Here is a 25,653-nt window from a genome sequence, read left to right as displayed (position 1 = left end):
TGTCAGATTCTTTTCTGGAATAATTCGAAGGTTAGTTTTTTTTAAAGAGTATCTTATTTTACTGTCACCTTTATGGAAAAAGGGAAATTTTACTGAACTGGAACATTCTACTCTTTTGTTACTTTAAAAGGTTTTTATTGGGATTTCAAATTTTTTGTTCCCAAGTTCAAATATTTTTCATTTGGGGAAATGACTACAAATCTTTTCTGATAAAGTGACAAAAGGTTAAAACCAAAAGATTCAAAACTAAATAGACAAAAAAATGGATGTACCTTACCAAAAAAAAAAGGATGTATATATGATTGTAAGGATTAAATGCAAATCTCTATTATTCTTTTTAAATTGCCTAATGATGCCCTATTAAATACTGATCACACTTCTCATCAACATAAACAATTCGAATTACTTATGGTAGAGAATCTAATCCGTATCAACGCAATTACTATTTAGTCATCTAACTATCATTTTTATTATCTGTAACCACATAAAACACAAATTTTAGAATCTTATATAATTTTACAAATCACATGTAAACGATATACTAGTTCCTAATATATAAAACTACCATAAATCGATATACTAGTACAATATACTTTTTTTTTCTTTCGAATAAGTTAAAACCTTAAACATATACATATCGATATTGGCAACAAAAAGAACATTATATACATATGGATACTATTAAATTACTAGGTCAACTATTGAAGCAAATGTTCCACACTATGATCACTAGTTTTAAAATATTTATTTTTATAGAGTAAGATTAGAAAAGAAGGGCCGTGATTGGGTGGGAGTGAGAGAGCACCACAAATGTGGAAAAACAGTGTATAAGTCAAAAGTCAGAGAAGAGGCCACTAATTGTCGGTTAATATTATTAGGCGACATCTTCTCAAATCAATTTCCACACCTTTCGTTTTCCATTCTGTTACATCTCCTCCATCTTCATTTCCCACTTCCATTTTTTTTTTCTTTTCTCTTTAAGCCGACTCACTCATGTCCTATACCATTAATTTTGTATTGGCCAAAATACATCTAGTCTATTTTGGTAGTGAATTCGTACAATATCTTCTATTTTTAAGTTTTTAATACAAATATTTCTTTGATTTGTATTCATTTTTATCACAATATTTATGTATTTTTGGTACACGATTTTTTCAAAATAGTTTTTAAAATATTAAGAATTGATGTGCACCGCTACAACGACAATAGATATTTTAGAAGGTCATGCAACTTGGTTGCATCTATCTTCCGTACTAAAGTAAAATTTTATTAACAAGAATTAATATCAAAGAAGCTTGCAAAAAATGTTAGGTGATGTTCAAATATTTTGGCTCCGTATCTATAAAGGTCTTCCGAATTTTCCAAATGAGTCATGCTTCGAATTAATAGATGATTAATATATGCAATGCATATTTTATTTTCAAATGGTTGATTAATTTGTTTTTTTTTTGTTTCTTTAGTTCTAGGTTCTAAGTTTAGTCTTGCTTGCAAAGTCAAAATATTCAGGCACAGCGGCATCACAAAAGTACTATATTACGCAATTCGTTATAAAATCAATCAAGCTTCTATAAATTATATTAAAAAATTAATCACAAAAATAAAACATTGGTATTGATTTGAACATTTGCTTTATTCCTCCTATAAATACAAGGACGTGATAAAGTGTAGGAAGTGACATCATTGTACATTTACGCTACACGTGAACCCTCCTTGCAAGCTTCTAACCCCAAATTGCCGAATCTTTGAAAATAGGTGAGGTTAAAATCTTACACGTCAAAATGTTTCCATTACAAACCAAATCTCCTTTTTATTTCTTCTTTTATTTTTTCCAACTTTTTATATTTTTCTTATCAACATGCGAACTTCGAAATTGAATCCAAATTTTAACACACCAACGACCCTAGGTCAAATTTTAAGTGGTCAAACTTCAATTATTTAATCTCTCCGGACACTAACTTAATTATATACTTAAAAGATGGACAAGAAAAACAAAGAAAATAAACATATTCAAAAAGACAAAAGAGAGAGTGGCTTCATCTCGTGGTTTATTTAAAAGGTGACAAAGGGGAATCTTGGAGTGTTATGGCTTAACTACATGTCACGGGTATTCATTGATTGACTCATACATCTCATTTCAACGTCCCACTCACTGAATAAGATTACACACTAACAATTCAAATCCCACGCTCGATTCCGGGATAAAACACTGGACCACCCCTTAATGGGCTATGTCAATGGGCCTAAGCCTCGTAGTCCTCACATATCCAAAGACCTAAGAGCTTGATGCACAACGATATCCTGGAATCAGGAGCACAATGTCAAAGAGTGACAAAAACATTCTGACCAAAAACACTGCTACAATTTTAAAAAGACACAAACCTTAGTACACATTGTGTTTTGCTGCAACAATATTTTGCATCATCAGCGACGAAACGCATTGCCTTCAGCTGCAGTTCCACGTTGTGAATAATAGCTTCTGCGACGAACACTTTCTTCAATTGTTGAGCTCCCGCCTTTCTCAATTCCGTACACACTTTTATTAGCATCGTCCAAAAAGCTTTTGCCCGTGGTTACTTTGTTCTTATCTGCTTCCACTGCATCAGTGTCATCTGCTTTCTTCAATCTTCTCCATCTTTGCTCCTCATGCACCTCTGCATCCATTTGCATTTGCTTTAATCTAGCAGCTCTTTCTTCTTCTGATAGCTTAGAGCCACCTTTCCGGCGTCTATTCTGATATTCATTCTCCCTTGAGGGATGCTTTCCATTGTCTAAATCTTCTGTTTTCCTCTTTTTATCCTCTTGACCATAACTCTTAAGATTTTCCCTTTCCACACCGCCTTTAGGGGAGTGATTCCGATATTTCTCATTCGGCCGAGTTTCTCTATGACTATCTCTTCTTTTTGGTTCATCATCAATATCTGACCTTCGTCTCTTATCTTGACTTTCTCTTCTTTTGGACTCATCATCCAAATCCGACCTTCGTCTCTCATAGTGCTTATCAAGACTTTCTCTTCTTTTGGACTCATCATCCAAATCTGACCTTTGTCTCTCATAGTGCTTATCCCTACTTTCTCTTCTTTTTGACTCATCATCCAATTCTGACATTCGTCTCTCATAGTGCGTACCATGACTTTCTCTTCTTTTGAACTCATCATCTAGTTCTGACCTTCGTCTCTCATAGTGCCTATCATGACTTTCTCTTCGTCATGAGTCCCTGACGTTTTCTGATGGTGAGATTTTCTTCTGTTATACTCTTCACCAGAATCTTCCTCCGAATCAGATGGCTGCCTGGATGAAGATTGCTTGTGATGCTTTCCACTTTTACGCTTATGCTTTTTCTTGTGCTCCTTTGTGTCTCCATCTTTACCCTTTCCTTTTTCTTCTACCTGTAAAAGAAACACTCCAACAGGGTCAGCAGATGTAAGAAGGAAAGAAACGCAAAAACATATACGACATCCATTGCAATCCCAATTCCAAAACCCTCCATGTAGAAGAACAAAAGAAACGTACCGATTTGCGAATAAGAGCCATTTTGACAGGATTATTCTTGATTTTGGCAAGAGCTTCCTGCTCACGCTGCCTGATGAGAAGCAAAGGATCAGAGTGAAGTTTCCTCCACGAATCATTAGCAGATTGCGCCTTCTCCTCAAACAGCGCACCAGGAGCAGACTGATCTGGCTTCTCACTGGCACTATTACCGGCTTCAGCTTTGGCTAAAGGCTGCTCTTCTTTCTGAAACGAAACACCTGAACCACTCGCACTTCCCTTCCCTACAGCTAATCCTGAATCATACAGAAACTCCAATCTCTCCTGTCTCCTGCAATAAGATAACAAAAAGTATAATACTTTAGAACGACCTACAACTTCAAATCACCGATTACATCGCCAACCATTAAAACCCCAATCAAACTACCATCAGATGCATCTTATAGATTCTCTATAATTACTCCAAAGTATACAACTTTAGAACGACCCACAACTTCAGAACACCGATTCCATCGCCAATCATTAATCAAAACCAATAAACTACCAGAAGATGCATCTTATAGATTCTACGCTAAGAACTCAAATCGCTAACCCTAATTCCGAAATCAGATATCACCCAAATCAATTGGGATCGAGGGTAAGGAAAAAGACAAACTTACGGGATGAGACCGGCTTGTTCCTGGAGAGCACGAAACTCAGAACGCTCCCTCTCCTGCAAGATCTGGAGACGAAGCTCCTCGAGCTTTTTCTGCTCGGCTTCTTGTTTTTGCTCAGCCTTCCATACGGTCTCGATGTTACGGAGACTCCCCGTATGCCATCCCTTCTTGTTCAGAAATTTCATCCCCATGATTGCTTCTCTTTTTGTTTCTCCTCCTCTCGCTTCAAAATCTGGTCACCTTCTTTTTGTTTCGTTCAAATCGAAAACTCGTCGAGGGTTGTCAATTATTTGCTCCGTCGCCGCCGTATTAACGAAAAAAATGAGGAGGAATCGGAGCCGTCCGTTTTTAAAACGTGTGATGTCGATGATATATTTGGGCCTCATGGGCTTGTTGTCAATGATCGTGCTAAACCTCAAATCTAAGCTAATTGGATCCGGTTTAGATTGGTTTAAGTCCAATGAAATTTTTACTGCTTGTTGAAATTTGTCTGTGAAACTCCCAAATACTCAAGTTAAGGACAATGGCAAAGATTATTGATAAGACAAATGGCGCATTTACAATTTCAAACCAAAAATCTTAAAAGCTTGTGTGTTTCACTAGAGAGTAATGTTTCTATACATCTCCTCAAAATCATCACTATTTTCTGAAGTAGAGAGAGCAATTAAAGATTTTGTTTATATTCAAACGAAAGCTGTGTTTGTTTTCTTTACATTCAACACCCGAAGAAGATAACTTGCGATGTCTTTACACTCTACACCGATGTTTTCTCATGTGCTCGTTCAACTATCCATCTCTATCCTCTCGCTTTTCTTTTCACCTGTTAAAGAAGAACCACAACAGGTCAGCAGCAGAATCGAAATCCAATACTATCCAAAACTGTAACCACTCACAGACACACAAGCAGGACACATGAATGGAGTAACGAAAGAATGAAAGGGAACACTTACAGATTTGCGAGCTTCCTCCTGCTCTTGCTGCCTGATGATAAGCAAAGGGTCGGAGTTGAATTTGCGCCAAGAATCATTGGCAAAGTTTGTCTTATCATCATCAAACAACGCACCAGGAAGCGACTGCTTCTGCTTCTTCTTCTTATTGCTGCTACTGACACTACTAGCATCAGCTCTGGCTCGCTGATCTTGATTCTGAAACGAAACACCATGTCCTGAACTATTGGCATTCTCTTTCACTCCTAATAATTCTATATCATACAAGAACTCTAATCTCTCTGGCCTCCTCCTAAAAGAATAAACAACAAAACTAAGGTTAAAACCAATCAAATCGAATTTAGGAGAGAATTAATTATAAGGTAGATAACTAGAAAACTTACGGAACGAGACCGGCCAGTTCTTTGATAGCGCGAAATTCAGAACGCTCCTTCTCTTGCTGGATTTGGAGAGGAAGCTCCTCAATCTTTTTCTGCTCGGCTTCGTGCTTCTGCTCAGCTTTCCATATTTTCTCAATGTTACGGAGACTTCCCGTATGCCACCCCTTCTTGTTTAGAAACTTCAACGCCATTGTTTCTTCTCAAGAGTTTCTGCTATCCTCCTCTATGTTCAAAAACTCGACCAGGGTTTTTATAATCTCAGCACCGCTTAGGAAAGAGGAAAAGAAATCAGAGCCGTCCGTTTCTTAAACGCGTGTGAACTTTGGGCTTGATCTAGATTAATGGGCCTGTTTTGGACATCTCGCGATAGTGTCCCGGTTTACTTTGGTAGTGGTCGATGAAATTTCTTGTTATTAGAGAGTTTGGTGAAACACCCAACACTTAAAAAAGGAGTCTTCTTTGTTCTCTTACTAAAGATACGGTGATACAATGCTCAGACAAAGCTAATGGATCATTGATACTCAGGTATTACAAGACAACTGATAGTATTTACAAATTCAATTGTTATTTGAGGTATGTAAGAAGACAGATTATGAGTTTGAAGCCAAACCGAAGAGCTTGAGTGTTGCTGCACTGGAAATAATGACAAGTATGGCTGGCTTTTTGACTGTATGGTAAAAGTAACCTTCTGGGGAAAAAATCATCAAACAGAAGTTGTGCACTCTTGCTGATGGCACTTCTTCTGGTGCTGGATAAGCTGACTTCTAAGATAGCACTCTTCAATCTGCAGAATAAGGAAAACACTTTATGATTTCAGAAACTGAAAAGAAACAAATGGTTATGTCACCCAAATGGCTATGTACAGGTTTTATACCTGTGATGAATGTGTTTTAAGCATTGCAACTCTGCAATCTTCTATTGATGCTTTCTCTATGCTGCTTACTCTTGCTAATTCCAACATCAAAGTCTCCATCTCTTGTGTCTGCAAAAACCATCAAAGAAGTTGCCCACTTTCAACATTTGCTTGTGTAGGAAAAGTAAATAGCTTTGTTTCTGTTCATATTCAATGTGAAACAGATTGACTGTATTTTGCTAACCTTAGGTACAAGGTTTCCAATGTTTTGCACAATGCCTTCCATAGACTTTGAAGCAACAACGAGGGCTTCTGCTAACTCTTTAGTCTCAACCTGGATTTGAGAAGCAAAATTCAAATATTTTGTACAAAAGAGGAACAAGATTCTTCCTAGTTGATGCGACCAACACAACATATACCTTGATTTTTGAATCGAGAGGCAACCGCAATGAAGCATTCAATAAAGCTTCAGTTGTTTCCAATAGAGAATTTGAGAATTCATCTTCAAGAACAGACCATTGCTCCAAAGAAGGAGTCTGCATAGAGTTAAAAGTAGTTTAGTCACCAATTATTGCAAACTACACATTTCCTCTAAAAATGTAAAAATAATGTGATATTTCAGATCTTTACTTACTTGAGACTCTACAATCTCCGTGACAGCTTTAACTCTCCGTAAATGTTGGAGTTCTATGCGTTTCCTCTGTACAGAATCAGACAACTCCGACATTTTCAAACCAAGTGAATAAAACATTCTCTGCAAGAAAAACAAATTACAGTTAAAAGATAGAGACTTATTGCCTAATCCATAAGATTATAACCTAAACCACATTCATTTCTAACACTGAAGTTAATGTTTCAACCATTGATCTATATACCAAACACAACTCTCAGACTATGCAAAAGCTATCAAATTTCTGATTATCAGAGTTAAAAAACAGAAACTGACCTCAGCTTGTGCTTTCTGGGATTGTGTTTTGACCTCAGCATTTGCATTTGCAAATCGCCATTGCAAGTAACGGTTATGGAGCAGTTTCAAAGAATGTATATCTGCTTGTTGTCCTAACACTTTCTTCTGTTTCTTTGTATCAGCTTGAATCTTCGAATTAGGAGCAACCGGAGGCAATGACAAACCAACACCATTTTTAAGCGACAATGAAGCTCTTACATCTCGAAACAAGGAAGAATCATCAGAACTCAGGGATCGAGAAAGAGGTGAAGCGGTGGGATTGTTGAAGAGCTTTGCTTGGTTCCTGATTGTTGGTAACAGATCTGAGCCGTTGGATTTGGAAATCTCTCTGTTGTTGTTGTTGTCTTCGTCACCGTCTGTAGAGGAAGATAACGAGATCCCGCTTGATCGGAGAAGCCTAGTCGCAGCGGAGGCGGTGAGCAGACGCTGTTGGTTCAGCCGCGATCTAGACGGAGGCGGCAACATCGCCGTCGTTGGTGTGTCGAGACGGTGACCGTTCTCTTTCAACGGCTTAGATCGTATCTGCTGCTTTGGGATTTTACCTCCGTCGACTTGTTGAAGAGGAAAAGGCGAGTCTAAGCTACGCGCCGTCTCGGAAGGACGATTCTCGTCGCCCTCTGGCATTTTTAATTGTCGTCTCATCCTCTGAGCCGAAGTCGACCGTTGATTCTGGTGTTGGTGATGATGCCTGGGAGAATTTGAAGTCAATAGATGGAGATCTCCGGCGGAAGAGGAGGAAGATGACGATGACGACGAAGAAACGGGAGACATGAATCTTGAGCTCACTTCTCTTACTCTCGGCCGCCGCGTTGATGGTGGAGGAACCGGCGCCGGAGCAGTAATCGCCGGCGTAGATGGGTGCTCCATAGATCGGCCGATTCTCGCCTCCATTCCAATCAAATTTCTTCAAAAATAGACAAAATCGCCGGAGACTCCAGATGCCGGAGATTTGTTCCGATTAGAAACAGAAATTACTCAAATCGGATTGAAGATTTTCGAAACCCTAAGCGAAGAGAAAGGGGGAAGAAAGATAAGAGAAGAAGAGACAATAAGGAAACTAGCCGTTGAGTAATGCTCACAAGCGCAACGGTTCTCTTGTCCGTGAAACGATAGGTTAGTATTTTAATTGCTTCTCTAAATTAAGTTAATCAGAATATCAGATAAGATAAGACAGATTAATGTTGGTGGGCCTCTTAATATTGGGCCCAATAAGGAGCGTGTTCTTTAACGTGAGGGGTTGTAAATGTAACTATGAAAGTTAGATTGGGATAATTTGCAATTTCTATAAGAAAAGTTGGAGTGAGAAAGGTAAAAGAGTAGAGTTTTGACTTTTCTCTCTTCGTCTGCTTATTTCTCTGCTAGTCTCATTAAGCTGCTACGATTTCTCATATAATGCCTTGTTAGAATCAGTTGAGATGGCTATAGGAAACCCAGAAGTGGCAGCTATGGAGGAGTATACTGAAGCTGAGTCCTCTTCTAATGGAAAAGAGACTCAATTAGCTTCTGACCTATCCAAGAATCTTGATCTTGCTGAAGATGAAAAGGTTGATAACCAAGAAGATGAGGGAATCAAAGGTAAATCATTTCGTGTTGAATGATGGATCTTTGTTGCTTAAATGTGCACTCATGAGGGGAAAAAAATGGATTTTGTATATTTTTGCGTGTTCTTGATTATTACTAATTGGAGATAGTTGTCATCAAAGAAACTATCTGTCTAGGGAATAGTCTATCTGAAGTTGGTTCTTGAGTTTCTTTATTAAATGAATTTGCATTTACCTGTCTTTTCATTTTAGGTGAGGTGAGGCTTCAACGAAGAAGAAAAAGAAGAAAAGTAAAAGCAAGTGAGAAATATATTTTGTTTGTTGTATTATTAATCTCTAGTGTTAGCTTTGATGATCTTACTTAAAAAGCTGATGATTGTTAATAGGAAGAAGAAGAATTCCATTCAACAGACTGATCCACCTTCAATTCCTGTTCTTGACCTCTTTCCTTCTGGAGAATTTCCTCAAGGTGAAATCCAACAATACAAGGATGAGTGAGTTCATGTACCTTTTCTTTATCTAAAGAGGAAATTGCATCATCTCAAATGGACAGTAAAAAAATGAGTGTGTAGACTAGATTCTATGTACATTGAGTCTTGCTAGCTGAATCTATATTGTAATGTAGTAATTTGTGGAGAACAACATCCGAAGAGAAGAGAGAGATGGAGAGGCTTCAAAAGCCGATATATAACTCTCTTCGCCAAGCAGCGGAAGTTCATCGTCAAGTTAGGAAGTATATGAGAAGCATATTGAAACCTGGAATGTTGATGATTGATCTCTGTGAGACCTTAGAGAACACTGTTTGTAAGTTGATATCAGAGAATGGTCTTCAAGCTGGTATCGCATTTCCTACAGGGTGTTCTCTGAATAAGTTAGTTCTTCCTTTTAAATTCTCTCTGCATTTTTGGCTCTATCTATCAAAATTTACTTGAACGTTCAGCGTTGCTGCTCATTGGACACCAAACTCTGGAGATAAGACTGTCCTTCAGTATGATGATGTCATGAAGTTGGATTTTGGAACACATATTGATGGTATGATATAAACAAAAACATTTCATCTGTTTGTCACTTGATATAAATGTCGCATAGAAACAATAATTTTGTTGTGTTGGCAGGGCACATTGTTGATTCCGCTTTCACAGTTGCCTTCAATCCTATGTTTGATCCTCTTTTAGCAGCCTCACGTGAAGCAACATATACCGGTATCAAGGTGCTCAATAATATGTCTACTAATAGGATTCTTCTGTTCTTGGCAAATTTGTACTGTTTACTTCTGTGAAGTTTGCATTGTTTTCTTATAACTATATTGAACTTCTTCCTATTTAATCTTTATTGATCAATCCATTGTGTTATTAATTTTGTTGGTTCAGGAAGCTGGGGTAGATGTCCGTCTCTGTGATGTTGGTGCTGCAATTCAGGAGGTCATGGAGTCTTATGAGGTTAAAATCAATGGAAAAGGCTACCAAGGTAAACTAATTACTTCAATGGCAACAATTTTGGTAGTTTCCATTTGGATTATCAGAAAACTATAACAATGTTGTGTTCTTTTGCGGCCAGTCAAAAGTATTAGAAACCTGAATGGGCACAGCATCGGACGCTATCAGATACACGCTGAAAAATCTGTTCCTAACGTTAGAGGAGGCGAGCAGACGAAAATGGAAGAGGGTGAACTATATGCCATTGAAACTTTTGGATCAACCGGTAACAACAATTCTCACATCAAAATACAAGAAACTTGGGTTTTGAGAATTCATGATAGATCGATTTTGTCCTCATGTCATTTTGCAGGGAAAGGATATGTGAGAGAGGACTTAGAATGTAGCCATTACATGAAAAACTACGATGTGGGACACGTCCCTTTGAGGTTACCAAAAGCAAAACAACTCCTTGCCACCATTAACAAGAACTTCTCCACTCTAGCTTTCTGCGGACGCTATTTGGACCGCCTTGGTGAAACGAAATACTTGATGGCTTTAAAGAATCTTTGTGATTCTGGCATAATTGAGGTAAACACCTAAAGACTACACTCATATACATTCTCTGATGACTCTGTTCATGAACATTTTGATGAAAGTTGGTTTCTTTTTTGGTTATTTGTAGCCATGCCGTCCAGTGTGTGATGTAAAAGGAAGCTATGTTTCTCAGTTTGAGCATACGATCTTGTTGCGGCCAACTTGCAAAGAGATTATTTCCAAAGGAGACGATTATTGAAATGGCTCATTTTCACCGAAAACATCAAAAGGTTTTTTCTTCTGGCAAATGTTTTGTTGTTTAATTGTATTGTTCTTCTTTAGATTGTATAATAATTGTTTGGTTTCTTCGGTCGTTCTTGTGACCGTGTGAACTGACAATAAAAGCAGTACTCAGTGGCGATGAAAAACGCAAAAAAGAAAGATGATACATTTTAACAATCTGAAGCAAAATTAGTAAGACCAGTCGATGAAATCCCCTTCAAAACGTATATGTAATAAATTACATTTTATGATCCGAAAGTGCACCATATGAAGAAGCACTGCGTGAATCACCCCACCTGCATTGTGGGAAGTCTTCCCAGCCCTTAGTAATCATAGAACTTGAAACTTTAAGCATTTATCGAATGCATTGCTAACCATTTTACCACTTTTCATACTTTGTTTAGTGTTAAAAATTTGTTTCTTTATATGTTAATCTGTGGCTAGGCATAATCAAAACAGGAGAAGCTAAGTGTGGTTGCCAGAAAATGGAGCGCACAAAAGCATATCTTCCTTAGTACGGAAAACATTTGCACAGGACGTCTCAATGGTAACGTAAAAAGGAGAAATTTTGGACTCATCAATCATACCAACATTCTGCAACTTCCAAATAACTCAAAATCTTCCAAATATTTCAAAATGTTTCAGTAACGCATGAAACATGGGAGAAGTAGTCCAGATAAAGAAGAACCAAAATATAAGATTAAAAAAAGATCAAGTTACTGAAGAGCTAGCTTACCAGAGAACAAGCCCAAGTTCTGATGGCTTCAATGCACTCCTCAAATGGTAATTATAGAGATAGTAGTGAAGCTTAGCAGCATCTCCTGGATCATCAAACTTCAACTCTTTCAAGAAACTCTTATTGTGCATCACATCCAACGCGTTAAACACATCGAAACCTTTTTTCTTAGAGACAATTAGCACATCATTCATCAGCTTGGGAAACGAGGTCGTTTCCGCGACATTGTAGTAAGAGTAAGCACATTCCACTGTTGTGTACTTCGGGTTATCAGAGATTGTGAAAGGAACAGCGTAGAAGCTGCAGAAGTCAGTGATGACGTCATGAGTTTCTACTAAGTAACTGTAGACGACATCTTTTCTTGGGAGAAGCCAGTGCTCGATTTCATCAAAGTCAGTCGCAACTCCAAACTGGCTAAGGTATTTCCTGAGCAACCTTGTAACACGTCGTTCAGTGGCGGAGGTAGCATAGAAACATGGGGGTCAACTGACCCCGGTGAATTTTCAAAATCAAACTAATATTATGGCATATTTAAACAAATACATAGATATTTGATTAAATTCCTATAAATTGACCCCAGTGCCTAATATGAAAACTACTCTTTTGACCCCTTAAACCATAACTTTTTTAATATTACAAAATGATATAGACTATAACCACTAATTGTTATATATAAGTTTCTTTGTTTTTAATTTTATTATCATGTTTTAGACAAACCAAATGTTTTTATAAATATCAGAATTTCATTTTTGTAAATGTAATAAAAAAAACATAAGCTATATGCAATATAATTTGAAGAAAAAAAACAACCACACTTTATTAAAATATTTTTTATATTTTGACCCCGGTAAATTTAAATTCTAGCTCCGCCACTGACGTCGTTCCATTTCCCTAAATCCAGGAGTGATCGGTGCATCTGGTAACTTGTAAAGTTTGACGGCCCTGCTCATTGTCATTCTTTGACGAAGCTCTGAATACCCAACATCGATTAGCTTCTTAGGGTTCAGGAGTCTGCCCCAGTATTGGCAACTGCTGAATGGTGTAGGAAGTATATCAAGTGAGGTATAAGCCGCTTGCCATATATTCTCCAAATGAACCCTTCTAGTCACCTCCTTGATCAGGATAGGAGCAAATCCCTTAGACCTATATTGCTTGATAACACACAAGAAATCGATCTTTGCCATGTTAACAACCACATCACGCACTTTGATTCTTGCTGGCACGCCACTGATGAAAGCAACGAGTTTCTTTGAGGTCTTGACACGGACTCCAATATGCCAGCTCTGGTGATAACCAGGTGGACATAATGCCCACCTTAGAAACTCCCTCGAGTAATCAACCCTGAACGGACTTCTCTCATCAGGATAGTTTTCCTTCAAAAAATTGTACACCTGTGAACACATATCATCAGAGTTCATATCGCATGTGGTCCACTCGAGAGCATCAGGAAGGATGTACGGTTCTTGCTTGAACTCAGATAACGGAGTTACGGGCTCAATTGGGCCTTCAGGCAAACTCGTGTCTCCGATATCCTTAAACTGGGCAACAGGTTGAGTCTCCCAGAACTTATGGGTCTTTGAATAATCCTGTGACCTTCGTACTATGGTTCCACCTTAACTATCGTGCTTGTTGGCGAATGGGTTTGCTCTAACGCTTTGATCTCCTTTCTCTTCTTTTGAGCCAGGCTGAGATTTTGACATGTTTTCGGAGTGGATTTGTGAGATCTTGCCGTCTTCTAAAAGAAACAAAGAAGCTAAACCACTGGCGTCCGTTTAGGGTTTCTCGACTTCTTGTTTTTTACACCACTAATTTATAAAGGAAAGTGACTTGGTTTAGTGCTGATTAATGTTGATGGGCCTTGAAATAATGGACCCAATAAGGAGCGTCAAGTTGTATGTTCGGGGCTTACTAATAATAATGTGACATTTTGCAGTTCGATTATAAGTTAAATTCTCGACTTCTTGTACTAAATTATCAAGGCAAAGTGACGTCGTTCTCATGTTAGATGGACCGATGTTATTACGGGGGGCGAGTTATATCTCATTTTTTTTTCTTTATATCACAACTAGTTTATCATTATACACATTGAGAAAATTTCAGTTAAAGTTATTAAACCTTAAAAGTTTTATTATTATAGATTCGAATAGACTGTGTTACGTACATAATACTGAATTAAACCGGTTTACCATAAACGATCGAGTTTCCAGTATGAATCTAGTCTATATTTTATATAAACAATTTTACTCTCGCTTTAAAGTATTGCAGATTTGTTGGCCCATCTAACATTAAAGTCACTCAGAAACGACGTCACCAAATACATTTCGCCAAAAAGTATATCAGAAGTAGGCATAATGGAGTCTAAAATGTTCAACAACAAAACTAATCCGTGTAGATTAGTTTAATTAAAAATTAATCAGATGACAAAATAAACTAATCCGTGTAGGATATCGCCTAATTAATGTTGATGGGCCTTGAAATAATGGACCCAATAAGTTGTATGTTCGGGGCTTACTAAAAATGTAAATTGTATGAAAAACTTGTGTTGGGACATTTTGCAGTTAGATTATAACGGCCCGTCAAGTTTTGTTTAACGGAATCTTTCACGTGCGACGACCCTCTCCGTTTGCACCAACTGAATGATTTTGAGAAGGGAGATGATGACACGTCGACTCGCCTCAATCTGACGGTAAATTTTAAGAGATCTCAGGGTCAAAATCGTCTAAATTTCTGTATCATCTTCAAAATCAAAACCGTTTTGTTGTATGGTACCAATTTTAGAAATTAATATCTCTCTGCATCCCCTCCTCTCTGTTTCTCCAGAAATTTCGAATTTATGTTTTCTCTCAGCATTCTCCGATCGTAGCTCAACAATTTTCCGGCGACCTTCTTCGGATTCTTGCTCTCGCACTTCAACCAGGACCTCTTCGTAAGTAATTCTTCATTGTTCATACTATCGCTCAGTTTTCTTAGTTTTTTTTTCCGATTTATGGCTTGAATCGGAGTCCATGAAACTGTAATTGCAATCGTTAGTAATTTCTGTTTCCTCTCAGCATTCTCCGATCATAGCTCAAAAATTTCCGGCGATCTTGTTCGGATTCTTGATCTCGCACTTGAACCAGGACCTCTTCGTAAGTAATTCTTCATTGTTCATACTATCGCTCAGTTTTCTTCCAAATTGACAAAATCACCGGAGATTCCAGATGCCGGAGACTTGTTCCGATTAGAAAACAGGTATTATTCGAATCGGATTGAAAATTGTCGAAACCCTAGGCGAAGAGGAAGAGAAAGGGAGAAGAAGAAGAGACAATGAGAAAACTAGCCGTTGAGTAATTTTGCTTCACAAAGCGCAACGGTTCTCTTCTTGGCCTTGAAACGATAGGTTTTTTTTGTCTTGCTTTCTCGATTAAATTAATAAAATAAGTTAAGAAAGATTAATGTTAAAAGAAGAAAAAGAATAAGCAAGATTAATGTTAAAAGAAGAAAAAGAATAAGCAAGATTATTGTTGGTGGGCCTATTAATGTTGGGCCCAATTAGGAGCGTTTGAGTGTGTGTTCTTTAAAGTAAGGGGTTGTAATTGTATAAATGAAAGTTTTGTTGGATCGTTTTGCAATTATTTTAAACTTTCTACATTTTCCTGGGTAGATAGATGAAGAAAAAAGTTGGGAGTGAAAAAGGTGAAAAGAGTAGACTTTGACTTCTGATGATGAATTTTCTTCTGCACCTCTTCTCATTGAGCCTCCTTGTTAGAATAAGTTGGGATGGCGATAGGAAACCGAAGCCGAGTCCTCTAATGGAAATGAGACTCAATTAGCTTCTGACTTAACGAAGAATCTTGATCTTGCTCAAGTGAAGGAACACGAAAAGGATGATAACCAAGAAGAAGATGGACTGAAAGGTAAATCATTTATTGTTTTTGATTGATCAGATCTTGTGGTTTAAGTATGTAATCATGAGGGAAAAAAAGATTGATTTTTTGTTCTCTTTCGTGTGTTCTTGATTACTATAATTTAGATTACTTAATCTGGTTATGTCATGAGAGATGCTAACTTACGTGGAACTAGTGTATGTGAAGTTGGTTTAGAGTTTCTCCAGCTTATTCCTTTTATTGTTGTTTAATCTTTTTGTCTCTTCATTTTAGCTGAGGCTTCAACGAAGAAGAAGAAGAAGAAAAGTAAAAGCAAGTGAGAAGTTCATTTTCTGTTTCTTTTTTTTTATTAATCTTCAGTGTTTGCTTTGGTGATCTTGCTCAAAATGCTGATGATTGTTTATAGGAAGAAGAAGAGTTCCCTTCAACAGACTGATCCACCTTCAATTCCTGTTCTTGAGCTCTTCCCTTCTGGAGATTTTCCTGAAGGTGAAATCCAACAGTATAAGGATGAGTAAGTTCACATACCTTATCTAGACTAGATTCTATGTACATTTGTCTTGCTAGCTAAGTTTGTATATTGTAATGTAGTAATTTGTGGAGAACAACATCTGAAGAGAAGAGAGAGATGGAGCGGCTGCAAAAGCCGATATATAACTCTCTTCGCCAAGCAGCAGAAGTTCATCGTCAAGTTAGGAAGTATATGAGAAGTATATTGAAGCCTGGAATGTTGATGATTGATCTCTGTGAGACCTTAGAGAACACCGTTCGTAAGTTGATATCAGAGAATGGTCTTCAAGCTGGTATCGCCTTTCCTACAGGATGTTCTCTGAATAAGTTAGTTCTTCCTTTTAAATTCTCTCTGCATTTTTGGCTCTATCTATCAAAATTTACTTGAACGTTCAGCGTTGCTGCTCATTGGACACCAAACTCTGGAGATAAGACTGTCCTTCAGTATGATGATGTGATGAAGCTAGATTTTGGAACACATATTGATGGTATGGTTATTACTGCTTCTTGGTACTGATTTTGATGGAACAAATAGTATTTCTGAATACAAATGTCACATATAAACACTAATTTTGATTTATTTTCAGGGCATATTGTTGATTCCGCTTTTACAGTTGCATTCAATCCTATGTATGATCCTCTCTTAGCAGCTTCCCGTGAAGCAACATATACCGGTATCAAGGTGCTCAAACTGTTTTTGTTGCTAATAATATGCGATTCTACTTGTAGGATTCTTCTGTTCTTGGTGAATTTGCACTGATTCTTTGTGTGAAGTTTGCATTGGTTTCTTTTAACTGTATTGAGCTTCTTCCTTTAAGATCATTATTGTTCTATCCAACTGAATTAGACCATTGTGTTATTCGTTTTCTTGGTTCAGGAAGCCAGTGTAGATGTTCGGCTCTGTGATGTTGGTGCTGCAATTCAGGAGGTCATGGAGTCTTATGAGGTTGAAATCAATGGAAAAGTCTACCAAGGTAACTAGTTACTTCAATTTTTGGTAGTTTATATTTGGATTATTAGAAAACTATAACAATGTGGTGTCTTTTGCGGGCAGTCAAGAGTATCAGAAACCTTAATGGGCACAGCATTGGACGCTATCAGATACACGCCGAAAAATCTGTTCCTAATGTTAGAGGAGGCGAGCAAACGAAAATGGAAGAGGGTGAATTATATGCCATTGAAACATTTGGATCAACAGGTAACAACATTTCTCACGACAAACTACAAGAAATGTGGCTTTTTACGAATCCAGAGTAAAATGGTTTTTCTCTCGTGTCATTTTGCAGGGAAAGGATATGTAAGAGAGGACTTAGAATGTAGCCATTACATGAAAAACTATGATGTGGGTCACGTACCTTTGAGGTTACCAAGAGCAAAACAACTCCTTGCCACTATTAACAAGAACTTCTCCACTCTAGCCTTCTGCAGACGCTATTTGGACCGCCTTGGTGAAACAAAATACTTGATGGCTTTAAAGAATCTTTGTGATTCTGGCATTATTGAGGTAAATTCCTAAAGACCTCTGATCACTCTGTTGATGAACACTTTGATGAAAGTATGTTTCTTTGGGTTATTTGTAGCCATGCCCTCCAGTTTGTGATGTGAAAGGAAGCTATATTTCTCAGGTTGAGCATACAATCTTGTTGCGACCAACTTGCAAAGAGATTATTTCCAAAGGAGACGATTATTGAAATGGTGATTTTCACAGAACTTGAAAAGGTTTTTGCTTGTGGCAGTTGTTCTTCTTGAGTTTGTATAATAGTTTTGTAAGGCTTTTAAAGTCTCGTGCTCAAATATTTGTATGTTCTTCGAATGTGATTCTAATCATAAGAGCTTAGTGAATCCTCCTCTGCAAATTAACCTTCATCAACTATAGCTACATGTTTGCTTATTTGTTATTTTGATATACATTTTTTTTTTCTTTTAGAAGCCTAATATAATTTCGAAAACTTCTGAAATAATAATCTTCAAGTTTGTCAGTTTTCTGTGGGAAGAAATTGAGCATTTGCTAGGAAGAGGCCAAGCTTCTTCAAGATTCTCAAACCTGGAAAAAATCTATGGTTTGAAGTGTAAACTTAAATGAAGAAAGATTTCCCCAGAGGTTGATTCCACACAAGTTCAAGAGAAGTGTATGCAAGAATCTCCCGCTTAAGGTCATTTTGAAGGTGGTGGTACGGAGAATATCTTACCTTATGGAGAAAAAAAGGATGGGGCAGTTTCTAAACGAGAATATTTAGGAGACAGCGAGTTTCTGACTTTCACAAACGAAGGAGATAACTGTTTAACCGTTAACATCTTGGATAAGACTTGTAAAGAGATTCTCAGGCCAAGGAGAAGTACAATCATCGCTTCTTTTTCCTCCCGGAAGTTCTCTTATAGTAGTTGTATAATACATTATGATTTGTGGACTGATTTGAGTTTATCTGTTTGCTCTTTGGTGATAAAGAAGATCATCTCAAGATAGAGGAGATGAAAGATGTTGGTCCGGTTATAGCTGAATCTAGTAGAAGAGGAGCAAAGGAAAAGAGATGGAGAGAGACGAGGAAGAGGGAGGGAAGAAGAAAGCAGATAATAAAATGTCCATGGAGCTTCTTCTTCTTCCCTGGTTGTAACATTCAATCTCACCTTGACAGGCTCCAAGGAAGCAGTGACCTCAGATGCTATCTATAATATATAAGAAGTGAACTATCAAAATCTAGAGATGATCAACTAAAGAACCCTTCATAACTGAACCTGTTTACATTTTATTGATCATTTTTCTACTAAGAATACCAACATTCTTATTTTATCAATTTGGTTTCAGGATAAATCGAATGTAGTACCGAGGCCAAGCCAAATAAAGGAACACTAAAGGAAATCGTAATTCCGATGTTCCTTTACCACCACCAGCTATATCTGGTGAATTTGGACTTGCGATAAGCTGATTGCTAATCGTTTTTGGTTAAAAATGAAAAAAAATAATAATCATTATGACTAGAGACGGATGCTAATAATAGAGGTATATATCAATCATAAGAGTCTTATGATAAGACTTAAGATTGTCATCTGCATATTTTCGTTGACTTTACTTATGATGCTTTGTTTAGAGTTCAAAAACTTCTCTTAAGGTTTCTTTCTAAGTTTTTGTATGAATCTTTGGTTTTGTTGAGTTTTGAATCAAAATTTCTCTTTTAATCTCTTATCTACCTTCTCTAATTATGATTTCACAAAGATCAAACATATTGCTTTGTGTAATCATGATCATGAGTGAGTAGTCATTTAGAGTTCTTGGGTTAAGGTAGATTAGGATGGTTTAGTTGTTGGGTTATGGAGTTTAGGGCTAGATTACTTAAGATCCTTGCTTATTGGTTGATTATAAAGCTAGATTAGCCTTGATCATGTTGATTTAGACTTTAGGAATTTCATGCCCGGAAGGTGTTCGATGAAATTCCCGAACCAAAGCCTTTAAGTGCTTTACAATTCTTACCTTTGGAAATTGTTGACTAGGGTGTTAAGTGGCTAGATAGACTTGTTTATAATGCTTGTTAGTCAATTGATTGCCTTTGGAAGAAGTTGATTATTAATTGATTAGTAAATGGACTAATGTCATGGAAATGTGTTAGTGTTGCTTAGTGTTCTATGGCCTAAGGATCATTGCTTATTAAAAGTTGTTTGAAGCTCCATAATCCATCTCTTTATCATTCCAAATCAATTTCCTTTAACCCGAGAATTCGCCTTTAGTATCGCTTAGTAACTTGTTTATTTTTCCGGTTTGTTTACTTTCGAAGCTTGTTAGTCTTTTGCATTTTGCTTCCATTTGTCTTGTTTTGCTTTGTTTGATTGTTATTTACTTTGTTAGTCAAGTTTACAAAACCCTACCTTCTTATTAGCCTAGATTAAGCTTTTGCGTGTATTCCTAGTGAGTTGATCAATTGCAAATTGTGGTTCGATATTTAATTGAGTAAAGTACTACATCAATTTGGCGCCGTTGCCGGGGAGGAGTTCAAAAACTTCTCTTAAGGTTTCAACTCTCTCCTTATGATCTAGGACAAAGTGAAGATGCACACAGAATATTATGACACAAGTAACAATATCACACTTCCAAATACTTAAATATTGCACTTCCAACAGAATTCAAAATCGCATGGGAGAAGTTTTTCAGATAAAGAAGAACCAAAACAAAATAACAATACTAATTCAAGTTTGTTATACCATACTAATTATATCATCCAAGCAAGTTGTTGAAGAGCTTCTCAGAAGACAATCCCAAACTCTGATGGCTTCAATGCACTTCTTAAGCGGTAGTTGTAGAGATAGTAGTGCATCTGTGAATTGTCAAGTTTAAACTTCAAGTCTTTCAAGAAAGACTCATTGTGCATCACATCCAAAGCGTGGAAAACATCAAAACCTTCTTTCTTAGAGACGATTAGCGCATCTTTCATCAGCTGGAGTAACGAGGTCTGTGTTGCCACATTGTAGTAAGAATAAGCACATTCCACTGTTTCGTGCTTGGGGTTATTGTCGTCGATAGTTAACTGGACAGCGTAGAAGCTGCACAAGTCAGTGATCACGTCATGAGTTTCTACTACGTAACTGTAGATGACATGTTCTCTTGGGAGAAACCAGTGCTCAATATCGTTTTCATCAAAGTCAGTCGCAACTCCAAACTGGCTTAGGTAGTTCCTGAGCAAACCTGTAACAGCAGGGATATCACGTTGTTCCATTTTCCTAAATCCAGGAGTGATTGTTGCATCTGGTAAATTGTAAAGTTTGACTGTCAGTCTCTTTGCCGTTGTGTTGTCAAGAGCACATGAAAACCTAACATCCATTAGCTTCATCGGGTTCAACATTCTGACCCAGTATTGACAAGTGATTAATGGTGTAGCACGTTTAGCAGGTAAGCTATAAGCCGCTTGCCATATATTCTGCAAGTGAACCCTTCTAGTCACTTCCTTGATCATGACAGTAGGAAGCACCTTCTTAGACCTGAGCTTTTTGTGAATACAAAAGAGAGTGATCTTTGCAATTTCAACAACCTTATCATGCACCCTAATTCTTTCTGGCACGCCACTGATAAAAGCAGCGAGTTTCGTCGAGTTCTTGGCACGGACTCCAATATGCCAGCTCTGGTGATAACCAGGTGGACACAATGCCCACCTTAGAAACTCCCTGGAATAATTTTCCTGGAACAAATATCTCTTATCAGGAAACTGTTCCTTGAGAAAGTTGTACACCGCTGAGCACATATCATCAGAGTTCATATCGCAGGTGGTCCATTCATAAGGAGAAGGAAGGTTGTATGGCTCTTGCTTGACCTCAGATAATGGAGTTGCCGGCTCAACTGGACCTCCATCAGGCAAACTCGTGTCTCCGACATCCTTAAACTTGGTATCAGCAACGATTTGATCTGCTTTCTCTGTTTTAGAGCCAGGCTGAGATTTTGACATGTTTTCAAGCTGGATTTTTGAGCTTTTGCAGTCCTCAGCTCTATCACATGCATTGACATCAGACGGCTTCATCTCCAAGAAACAAAGAAACTAAATGGCTGGCGTCTGTTTAGGGTTTCTCAGAGTTTTGTTTATATACATCACTAAAATATTAAGGAAAAGTGTTTAGTGGCTTTAATGCTAGATGGCCGACGTTATTATTATTGGGCCTGTAACTTAGTCCAATGAAACTCATATACAGTTGAATGACTGACTCAATTGATGACATCTTTTGCTTATCCACTGGATTACTCATCCGATTTCTTTTCTTGTCGTAGACGTATGAGCAGAGAATATGCTTCTCCCGGATCTTTGAGTAGTTCCGTGTGAAGACCTGATTATCAAATTGGCCAAATCAAATCACATCTGTATAGCTGCAACAGGTCATATCCACGTTTCTTACTTTGCTTGATCGATACAATTGTAGTACGGTTAACCATGATTCTATCAAGTGCTTCTTAACCACACTCTGCTTCTAGCACGCTTGTTCTAGCCACTGCGATTCTCTGTTTCTATGCGCCTGAATTAAGCTGTGTACCGGTTCTCCAACCTTTGTATCCAAACCTGAGGAAGCTTTCACAAATTTATAAGAATCTCTATATAAGGTCTTCTCTCTATTGTCTCAAACATTTTTAAGCCCCTGCTTTTTGAGATGCAAACGCGCTTAAACAAGGCGATGCTTGACCTAACGGCCTAAGAAAGCAAAGAACAAATCTAAGAAAAACACATTGTTGATAAAATATAACAAGTAATATATGAATTTTACACATGAAACCAAAGAGAGAGTAGTTATTTTTCAAAATAAAGAAAAAAACACATAAAAACCTAGACAACCAATTTGAGATTTTCAATACACCTTCATAATCAATTTCTTGATCGATTATGAACAAATTTCCTTCTTGTTGAACCTTGCTTTGGTGGTCTTGACATACTACTCCCTCGTACTAACTAAGTAAATACCAACGCCAACTGATGGAATTTGTTTACCATGATTGAATATTCCCTTTTACGCATATTAGAACTCTCTATCTTCATCATCTTGTTGCTATATAAAGCTATTTATCTTTCTGGTTGTCCATTAAGCGGAAGACTTTGATGTGTCTGCAAATGAGAATGTCAGTCTGAATGAGGCTGATGGGGTAGATTCAGGGCATAGTGCCGTAGTGTATCTACATCATCTGATTCTCAACTTCTTGCTACTGTTATGGCTCCATCATCACTAACTATGGCACATTATGCTTCTACCCTGATTCTCTCCATCATCACATGTACATGGTGATTCTTTCCCTCTCATCTTGTCTTTCCCCTTTTCTTTCACTTGGAATTTAACTAAATGGTCCAAAAGTTGCAAGCTCCGCCGTTGGCCTTGAAAGATCAAGCATGTTGAGCAGACTCTGCAAGATCTCCATCGGGGTTTGTTTTTGATTCTTGTTATGTTTTTTTCTATTTGTCTTAGTATCATTTGCTTATCTTGCCCATTTTTTGATGAATGAGGCTTAACTAATGCCTTATAAAGGGCACTCTCTCTCAAACTAGCTTTTGAATGTGTACTACTACTAACTTATGGGGGTTTTGGTTTGGGTAGAGGCTAGGTTCTTAGCAGTTTATTTGATTGGAGTATGATAGCATGGTTAGTGATTCATCTTCTTCTTTGTTGTTCAGCATGTTTGTCTACTTCTATAACCATCTCTTTCCAGCTTCATTTTTCTGTTTGTGGATTCCATGTAAAAAAAACAAAGGAACAAAAGCTTAAGGTATAGATCAAGGTTAAAGTCATGACATGATAATATACGAGAATATTCCAAGAAGCATTTCATTATGGCACAATAAGCAAGACGAGGGTTACAGAAATTGTTGATTTCGTTTTGTCCAACGATCTTTTAAGGTATTGGATCATACGGTATGATTCATATATACCGCGATGACTATAGTTGTGAACTTGGAGATTTCTTCAGTTGAGTGAGACGTGATAACAACGCGTTTTAACCCTATTACACTTGTGCAAGTGCACAACAAAAAATTTAGTATTATTTTCTTGGGATCGAATTCACAAACATCTAATATTGTCTCACAACAAATTCTTCGCCCAAGCATCCGTGGTCTAGTGGCAGAGGAAGCTTTGGAAAAGGGTGAAACTCCCAAACCTGAGTTCGATTCTCCCTGGAAACAAAAAATACATTTGTTTGGGAAGTCTGTCAGTTGGACCTTGGCCCAATTGGTTTACCTGGTAGCCAGAAATGCAGGCGGCCTGACTACCCCTGGCACTTAGTCGGAAGGCATTCCAAATTCGGGATAGGCAGAGTGATAGCCCATAAGGGCCTAACCGTTAACACGGTGGACCAGTCCACTATGTAGCACCTCGGTGCGTTCCTACCGGGGCCGACCGGATAGCCGATAGGGTTTATCAAAAAAAAAAAAAAAAAAAAAACAATTCTTCGAGAATAAAATCAAGCTAAGACTAGATGTGGTTGTTTTGCTGTCGCAGTGAAACATTGAAACTAATAACTAGAACGGAAAATAAACGACGTAAATTCGACAAGAGAAAACGCTAGGCTTTAGCCTTTTAGGTTAATTCGATATAAGTGTAACGGTTTTCTTGTCCGTGAAACGATGCGTATCTTCGTAGCTTTTGTCAATAAATAATGGGAGTTTAACGCCTGATTAATGTTAGTGGGCTTTGAAATAATGGGCCCGATAAGGAGGGGCTTATTAATGTAAATATGAAGTAGTGCTAGGGCATTTGTTTGTAATTCCCTTATCTTTTGTTCATTTTGTCTGGATAGACGGAGAATAACAAAAAAGTTGGAACTTGGAAAAAAAAGAGTAGACTTTCTTCTATTCAAATCAAAGAGCAGACTTTCTTCTGCTTTGTAATTTCCGCGTCTCATTGAGCTTGTAAGATTTCTCGAATAGTGCATTGTTAGATTCAAGTTGGGATGTCGATAGAAACCCACAAGTGGCAGCTCCTAGTCCTACGGAGGTGGATACTGGAGCCGAGTCCTCTTTTAATGGAAAAGAGGCTCAATTTAGCTTCTCACCTATCCAAGAATCTTGATCAATGCTGAAGTGAAGGTAGTTGAAGAGGAGGATAATCTGGAAGACGAAGAAGGAATTAAAGGTAAATCATTTCTTGTGTTTTGTTGACCCATGAGGAAACAATTTCTCTTTCTCGTGAATTTTGGATTATTATTTTTTAATTAAGATTAATAACTCTGCTTACATATACGAAATGCTTCCCAAAGATTGATGACTGTTACCATACAAGCTAACTTTCTAGGGATTACCCTATGTGAAGTTTGTTCCTTTTAATTAACAAAAAAAAAAAAAAAAAAGTTTGTTCCTTTAATGGCTGATTGATTTTTTTTTCTTTTTCTTTTTTAGCCGAGGCTTCTACAAAGAAGAAAAGTAAAAACAAGTGACAAGTCATTATTGTTCTTTGTCTATTATCCTTTAGTGTTTGCTTTGATGATCCAAAAGTTGATGATTGTTAGTAGGAGGCAGAAGAATTCACCTGAACAGACTGATCCACCTTCAGTTCCTGTTGTTGAGCTCTTCCTTGTTGGATGAGTGAGTTCAAATTCCTTTGTTTTATGTCAAAAACAAAACCTCTGGAGAAAAAGGACTGTCATTCACAGTATGATGATGTGATGAAGTTGGATTTTATTGACGATATAGTAAATTTTTTTTTACTTTTCTTTGGTTTTGATTAATGATTATTACTCCTGCTTTGATGGAACAGATAGTATTTCTGAGGGAAAAATGTCATTTAATCGTCCAACTTTCAAAAAGTGGCCATTTTATACATGAACTTCATAGGAAGCCATTTTAAACATCAACTAAACGTTGACTGCCGTATTAAACATGAGACTGCGTTGACCTGGCCAATATAGACATGACGTTAAAACTCGATAACGGAACCACTAACAGCCGTATCAGCCGTTAGCTATTTTGTTAGTTAAATCGTCAACTTTCAAATTTAGGCCATTTTAAACATGAACTTCGTATGAAGCCG

General features: G+C 37.5%; 8 protein-coding genes and 1 long non-coding RNA gene across 9 annotated transcripts; 4 read left to right on the top strand and 5 right to left on the bottom strand.

Annotated features, from left to right (window-relative positions):
* Nucleotides 1-2,012: 2,012 nt before the first annotated feature.
* On the bottom strand, nucleotides 2,013-4,352 carry LOC110229446 (pre-mRNA-splicing factor CWC25 homolog). Its single transcript, XM_021029655.1, is given in 5 exon segments — nucleotides 2,013-2,298; nucleotides 2,380-3,203; nucleotides 3,206-3,386; nucleotides 3,511-3,817; nucleotides 4,146-4,352. Coding segments are annotated over 4 exon segments (1,458 nt in total). The 5' UTR covers nucleotides 4,334-4,352; the 3' UTR covers nucleotides 2,013-2,298; nucleotides 2,380-2,421.
* Nucleotides 4,270-4,598, top strand: LOC110229447. Its single transcript, XM_021029659.1, has one exon. It carries the CDS (start codon nucleotides 4,298-4,300, stop codon nucleotides 4,565-4,567), a length of 270 nt encoding a protein of 89 aa, XP_020885318.1. The 5' UTR covers nucleotides 4,270-4,297; the 3' UTR covers nucleotides 4,568-4,598.
* Nucleotides 4,599-4,725: 127 nt separating this feature from the next.
* Nucleotides 4,726-5,823, bottom strand: LOC9316161 (pre-mRNA-splicing factor CWC25 homolog). Its single transcript, XM_002880048.2, is given in 3 exon segments — nucleotides 4,726-5,105; nucleotides 5,108-5,381; nucleotides 5,473-5,823. Coding segments are annotated over 3 exon segments (609 nt in total). The 5' UTR covers nucleotides 5,661-5,823; the 3' UTR covers nucleotides 4,726-4,958.
* Nucleotides 5,824-5,910: 87 nt separating this feature from the next.
* Nucleotides 5,911-8,483, bottom strand: LOC9318021 (protein ENDOSPERM DEFECTIVE 1). Its single transcript, XM_002880047.2, has 6 exons — nucleotides 7,269-8,483; nucleotides 6,957-7,076; nucleotides 6,742-6,858; nucleotides 6,567-6,656; nucleotides 6,344-6,451; nucleotides 5,911-6,253 (listed from the first exon to the last, which is right to left on the bottom strand). Exons 1-6 carry the CDS (start codon nucleotides 8,178-8,180, stop codon nucleotides 6,173-6,175), a joined length of 1,428 nt encoding a protein of 475 aa, XP_002880093.1. The 5' UTR covers nucleotides 8,181-8,483; the 3' UTR covers nucleotides 5,911-6,172.
* A 99-nt stretch (nucleotides 8,484-8,582) lies between these two features.
* On the top strand, nucleotides 8,583-11,287 carry LOC9316160 (methionine aminopeptidase 2A). Its single transcript, XM_021029656.1, has 10 exons — nucleotides 8,583-8,864; nucleotides 9,088-9,130; nucleotides 9,217-9,324; nucleotides 9,456-9,701; nucleotides 9,771-9,862; nucleotides 9,946-10,040; nucleotides 10,201-10,297; nucleotides 10,388-10,531; nucleotides 10,619-10,836; nucleotides 10,931-11,287. The coding sequence occupies exons 1-10, from the start codon at nucleotides 8,705-8,707 to the stop codon at nucleotides 11,039-11,041; spliced, it is 1,314 nt and encodes a 437-aa protein (XP_020885315.1). The 5' UTR covers nucleotides 8,583-8,704; the 3' UTR covers nucleotides 11,042-11,287.
* Nucleotides 11,288-11,684: 397 nt separating this feature from the next.
* LOC9318020 (glycylpeptide N-tetradecanoyltransferase 1) lies at nucleotides 11,685-14,944 on the bottom strand. Its single transcript, XM_021029114.1, has 3 exons — nucleotides 14,911-14,944; nucleotides 12,666-13,412; nucleotides 11,685-12,245 (listed from the first exon to the last, which is right to left on the bottom strand). Exons 1-3 carry the CDS (start codon nucleotides 14,942-14,944, stop codon nucleotides 11,797-11,799), a joined length of 1,230 nt encoding a protein of 409 aa, XP_020884773.1. The 3' UTR covers nucleotides 11,685-11,796.
* A 503-nt stretch (nucleotides 14,945-15,447) lies between these two features.
* LOC9316159 (methionine aminopeptidase 2A) lies at nucleotides 15,448-18,098 on the top strand. The gene is made up of 11 exons (XM_021029113.1): nucleotides 15,448-15,459; nucleotides 15,570-15,696; nucleotides 15,940-15,982; nucleotides 16,073-16,180; nucleotides 16,258-16,503; nucleotides 16,573-16,664; nucleotides 16,764-16,858; nucleotides 17,054-17,150; nucleotides 17,231-17,374; nucleotides 17,463-17,680; nucleotides 17,757-18,098. The coding sequence occupies exons 1-11, from the start codon at nucleotides 15,448-15,450 to the stop codon at nucleotides 17,865-17,867; spliced, it is 1,293 nt and encodes a 430-aa protein (XP_020884772.1). The 3' UTR covers nucleotides 17,868-18,098.
* Nucleotides 18,099-20,284: 2,186 nt separating this feature from the next.
* LOC9318019 (glycylpeptide N-tetradecanoyltransferase 1) lies at nucleotides 20,285-21,660 on the bottom strand. Its single transcript, XM_002880045.2, has one exon. The coding sequence runs from the start codon at nucleotides 21,600-21,602 to the stop codon at nucleotides 20,409-20,411; it is 1,194 nt and encodes a 397-aa protein (XP_002880091.2). The 5' UTR covers nucleotides 21,603-21,660; the 3' UTR covers nucleotides 20,285-20,408.
* A 2,774-nt stretch (nucleotides 21,661-24,434) lies between these two features.
* LOC110229457 lies at nucleotides 24,435-25,333 on the top strand. The gene is made up of 2 exons (XR_002332856.1): nucleotides 24,435-24,759; nucleotides 25,023-25,333. It is a non-coding gene; the product is annotated as an uncharacterized LOC110229457 (long non-coding RNA).
* Nucleotides 25,334-25,653: the final 320 nt, after the last annotated feature.

The sequence above is a fragment of the Arabidopsis lyrata genome (genome assembly GCF_000004255.2).
Source record: "Arabidopsis lyrata subsp. lyrata unplaced genomic scaffold ARALYscaffold_4, whole genome shotgun sequence".
Classification (NCBI taxonomy): Eukaryota; Viridiplantae; Streptophyta; class Magnoliopsida; order Brassicales; family Brassicaceae; genus Arabidopsis; species Arabidopsis lyrata.
This window is presented reverse-complemented; position numbering and strand designations above follow the sequence as displayed.

Bases quoted from the DNA above. Each gene is read 5' to 3' on its own strand.
- LOC110229447 (XM_021029659.1), top strand. From the start codon at position 4,298: ATGCCATCCCTTCTTGTTCAGAAATTTCATCCCCATGATTGCTTCTCT.
- LOC9318021 (XM_002880047.2), bottom strand. From the start codon at position 8,180: ATGGAGGCGAGAATCGGCCGATCTATGGAGCACCCATCTACGCCGGCG. The intron at 7,077-7,268 runs GTCAGTTTCTGT...TTTTTCTTGCAG, and splicing joins CCCAGAAAGCACAAGCTGAG to AGAATGTTTTATTCACTTGG. The intron at 6,657-6,741 runs GTATATGTTGTG...TCTCAAATCCAG, and splicing joins CTCTCGATTCAAAAATCAAG to GTTGAGACTAAAGAGTTAGC.
- LOC9316160 (XM_021029656.1), top strand. From the start codon at position 8,705: ATGGCTATAGGAAACCCAGAAGTGGCAGCTATGGAGGAGTATACTGAA. The intron at 8,865-9,087 runs GTAAATCATTTC...ATTTTAGGTGAG, and splicing joins AGAAGATGAGGGAATCAAAG to GTGAGGCTTCAACGAAGAAG. The intron at 10,837-10,930 runs GTAAACACCTAA...GGTTATTTGTAG, and splicing joins GTGATTCTGGCATAATTGAG to CCATGCCGTCCAGTGTGTGA.
- LOC9318020 (XM_021029114.1), bottom strand. From the start codon at position 14,944: ATGAAGAATTACTTACGAAGAGGTCCTGGTTCAA. The intron at 13,413-14,910 runs GTGCGAGATCAA...ACGATAGTTAAG, and splicing joins ACGAAGAGGTCCTGGTTCAA to GTGGAACCATAGTACGAAGG. The intron at 12,246-12,665 runs GCTAGAATTTAA...CCACTGAACGAC, and splicing joins GGAACGACGTCAGTGGCGGA to GTGTTACAAGGTTGCTCAGG.
- LOC9316159 (XM_021029113.1), top strand. The intron at 15,983-16,072 runs GTGAGAAGTTCA...GATTGTTTATAG, and splicing joins AAGAAGAAAAGTAAAAGCAA to GAAGAAGAAGAGTTCCCTTC. The intron at 17,681-17,756 runs GTAAATTCCTAA...GGTTATTTGTAG, and splicing joins GTGATTCTGGCATTATTGAG to CCATGCCCTCCAGTTTGTGA.
- LOC9318019 (XM_002880045.2), bottom strand. From the start codon at position 21,602: ATGTCAAAATCTCAGCCTGGCTCTAAAACAGAGAAAGCAGATCAAATC.